This window comes from Mandrillus leucophaeus, unplaced genomic scaffold (genome assembly GCF_000951045.1).
Source record: "Mandrillus leucophaeus isolate KB7577 unplaced genomic scaffold, Mleu.le_1.0 Scaffold11, whole genome shotgun sequence".
In the NCBI taxonomy this organism is placed as follows: domain Eukaryota; kingdom Metazoa; phylum Chordata; class Mammalia; order Primates; family Cercopithecidae; genus Mandrillus; species Mandrillus leucophaeus.
In genome coordinates this window covers 513,443-517,048 of record NW_012099209.1, presented here as the reverse complement: position 1 = coordinate 517,048, position 3,606 = coordinate 513,443, and the positions used below count along the sequence as shown (strand labels likewise).

General features: G+C 49.7%; 1 protein-coding gene across 1 annotated transcript in view; it reads right to left on the bottom strand.

Annotated features, from left to right (window-relative positions):
- The window catches only part of NWD1 (NACHT and WD repeat domain containing 1), a 154,152-nt gene that overhangs the window by 7,371 nt on the left and 143,175 nt on the right, over positions 1–3,606 (bottom strand). The window contains 1 exon segment of the mRNA XM_011990998.1: positions 300–850. Coding sequence (XP_011846388.1) covers positions 300–850 — 551 coding nt within the window.

Genomic DNA, 3,606 nt, shown 5'->3' with positions numbered 1-3,606 from the left:
GGGATTACAAGCATGCAACACCATGCCTGGCTAATTTTTGTATTTCTAGTAGAGACGGGGTTTCACCATGTTGGTCAGGCTGTTCTCGAACTCCCGATCACAGGTGATCCACTCGCCTCAGCCTCTGAAAGTGCTGGGATTACAGGCAGTGAGCCACTGCGCCTGACCAAGTGCCTCACTTTCTTCACCTTAGTCCCACCCTGGTCGATGGCCCATGGTGTGTGCTTAGTAAACGATGGCCATCTATCGGTTTTCCAAAGCCTGGGTCGAGCATGAACATGGGGAGGCGGTCCACGCACCGTGTAGCTCATCTCGAATTTCCACTTGCGTGCCTGCAAGTCCCAGAGACGCAGCAGGGCATCCTCAGACCCGCTGACCACCAACTGCTCCTTGTGGCTGACCTCCACACAGGCAACTCGGCTCCTGTGGGCCTCCAAGGGAAACGTTTTGGAATTTGCACACTCGTAAAGAAAGAGGTCCCCGTTGGTCATGCTGTAGATCACGCGGTAGTCCGTCAGAATGGCCACGCTGGAGATGGTCTCGGGCAGCTGGGTATAAAAGGTGTACCTTGGCCCATTGATGACCGGGCAGGGGTCCCCGGGGGCGATGTCCAGCACCAGGACCATGTTGTCATAGGCGATGGCCAGGTGGTCCTCGCACTTGCTCAGGGACATGCAGTGGATTGCTTTCCGGGCCTCAGGAGGGGGAATGCATATCACATCCTGCCTGGAATTCAGGGGGAACACAAGGACGACCCCTGACACGAGGCCAGTGAATAGGAGCTCACGCTGCTCAGCAACCTCCAGACACCTGACCTCACTGGAGGCGTCCAGGGAATCTTGTTCTTCGCCTGCCAGGGAAGAAAAATGAGAATGACTCACACTGAGAATGAATCACAGAGGCCCTGCTTCCCTGGTGTTTTTTGTTTTGTTGTGTTTTGTTTTGAGATGGAGTCTCACTCTGCTGCCCAGGCTGTAGTGCAATAGCACGATCTCGGGTCACCGTAACCTCTGCCTTCTGGATTCAAGCAATCCTCCTGCCTCAGCCTCCCGAGTAGCTGGGATTACAGGTGTGTGCCACCACGCCCAGCTAATTTTGTATATTTAGTAGAGATGGGATTTCTCCATGTTGAGCACAATGGTCTCGAACTCCCAGCCTCAGGTGATCCTACCACCTCGGCCTTCCAAAGTGCTGGGATTACAGGCGGGAGCCACCACACCCTGCCTGGTGTTCATATTTTTTTTTCTTTTTTCTTTGAGACAGTATTGCTCTATCTGCCAGGCTGGAGCACAGTGGCAAGATCGAAGCTCACTGCAGCCTTCAACTCCTAGGTTCAAGCAATTCTCCTGCCTCAGCCTCCCCAGTAGCTGGGATTACAGGCATGCACCACCAAGCCCAGATAATTTTTTTTTTTTTTTTAAAGTAGAGACGGGGTTTTGCCATGTTGGCCAGGCTGGTCTCCAACTCCTGACCTCAAATGATCCGCCCACCTCAGCCTCTCAAAGTGCTGGGATTACAAGTGTGAAGCACCATGCCCAGCCATGACTAGCTACTTTCCACCTGATTGAAGTTATAGGTGTGTTATGGACTGAAGATTTGTGTTCCCCTACCACCAAATTTCTATGTCAAAATCCTCACTCCCCATAGGATGGTATTAGGAGCTGGAGCCTGTCTAAGTCTGTTGGTGTTGCTATGAAGGACTACCTGAGGCTGGGTAATTGACATGGTTAGGCTGTGTCCCCACCCAAATCTCATTTTGCATTGTAATAATTCCCATGGGTCAAGGCCAAGGCCAGGTGTAGATAATTGAATCATGGAGGCAGTCTCCCCCATACTGTTTTCATGGTAGTGAATAAGTCTCAGGAGATCTGACGGCTTTGTAAAGGGCAGTTCCGCTGCACATGCTCTCTTGCCCACTGCCATGTAAGACGTGACTTTGCTCCTCATTTGCCTTCTGCCATGATTTGTGAGGCCTTCCCAGCCGTGTGGAACTGTGAATCCATTAAACCTCTTTCCTTTACAGATTACCCAGTCTCAGGTAGGTCTTTTTTACTATTTTATTTTATTTTATTTTATTTTATTTATTTTTGAGACAGAGTCTCACTCTTGCCCAGGCTGGAGTGCAGTGGCAAGATCTTGGCTCACTGCAACCGCCATCTCCCAGGTTCAAGCGATTTCCAGCTAATTTTTGGAATTTTAGTAGAGACAGGGTTTCACCATGTTGGCCAGGCTGGTCTCGAACTCCTGAACTCAAATGACCCGCCTACCTCAGCCTCCCAAAGTGCTAGGATTACAGGCGTGAGCCACCATGCCCGGCTTCAGGTATGTCTTTATTAGCAGTGTGAGAACAGACTAATACAGTAATGCATAATTATGAATAAGAGGTTTATGTGGCTCATTGTTCTGCAGGCTGTACAGGAAGCATGGTGCCAGACTTTGCTTCTGGTGAGGGCCTCAGGCTGCTGCTTCTTAATACGAAAGGTGAAGGGGGACTGGGGTGTGCAGAGGTCATATGGCCAGAGGAAGCAAGAGAGAGGGAAGTGCCAGCTTCCTTTTTCTTTTCTTTTTTTTTTAATTGAGATAGGGTCTTGCTCTGTCATCTAGGCTGGAGTGCAGCGGTGCAATCACAGTTCACTGCAGCCTCAAATTCCTGGGCTCAAGCAATCCTCCTGCCTCTGTCTCTCTAGTAGCTGAGACTACAGGTGAATATCACCATGCCCAGCTAATTATTTTTAATTTTGTTTATTTATTTATTTATTTTTGAGACAGAGTCTTGTTCTGTCGCCCAGGCTGGAGTGCCATGGCGCTCACTGCAACCTCTGCCTGCCGGGTTCAAATGATTATCCTGCCTCAGCCTCCTGAGCAGCTGGGATTACAGGTGCCTGCCACTACGCCCGGCTAATTTTTGTATTTTTAATAGAGATGGGGCTTCACCGTGTTGGCCAGGCTAGTCTTGAACTCCTGACCTTGTGATCCACCCACCCTGACCTCCCAAAGTGCTGGGACTACAGGCGTGAGCCACCATGCCCGGCCATTATTTTTATTTTTATTGCGACAGGGTTCATGTTGCCCCAGCTGGTCTCGAACTCCTGGCCTCAAGCAATCTTCCTGTTTCTGCCTCCTAAGTAGCTGGGGTCAGGTTCTTTTTAACAACCTCATGAGAACTAACAGAGTAAGAACTTACTCACCACCACCATTGCCTTGCCAGGAGAGGGCATTAATTTATTCACGAGGGATGTGTCCTTATGACTCAAACACCTCCCATGAGGCCTCCCTCCAACACTGGGGATTAAATTTCTTTTTTTATTGTTGTTTTGTTTTGAAACAGGGTCTTGTTCTGTCGTCCAGGCTGGAGTGCAGTGGCACTATCTCAGTTCACTGCAACTTCTGCCTCCTGGGCTCAAATGATCCTACCACCACAGCCTCTCAAAGTAGCTTGGACTACAGACATGTGCCACTACACCCAGCTAATTTTTGTCTTTTTATGTAGAGATGTCTGGTCTCAAACTCCAGAGCTCAAGTGATCCACCCACCTCAGCCAACCCAAAGAGCTGGGATCACAGGTGTGAGTCACTGCGCTGCGCCTAGCTTTTTTTTTTTTTTTTT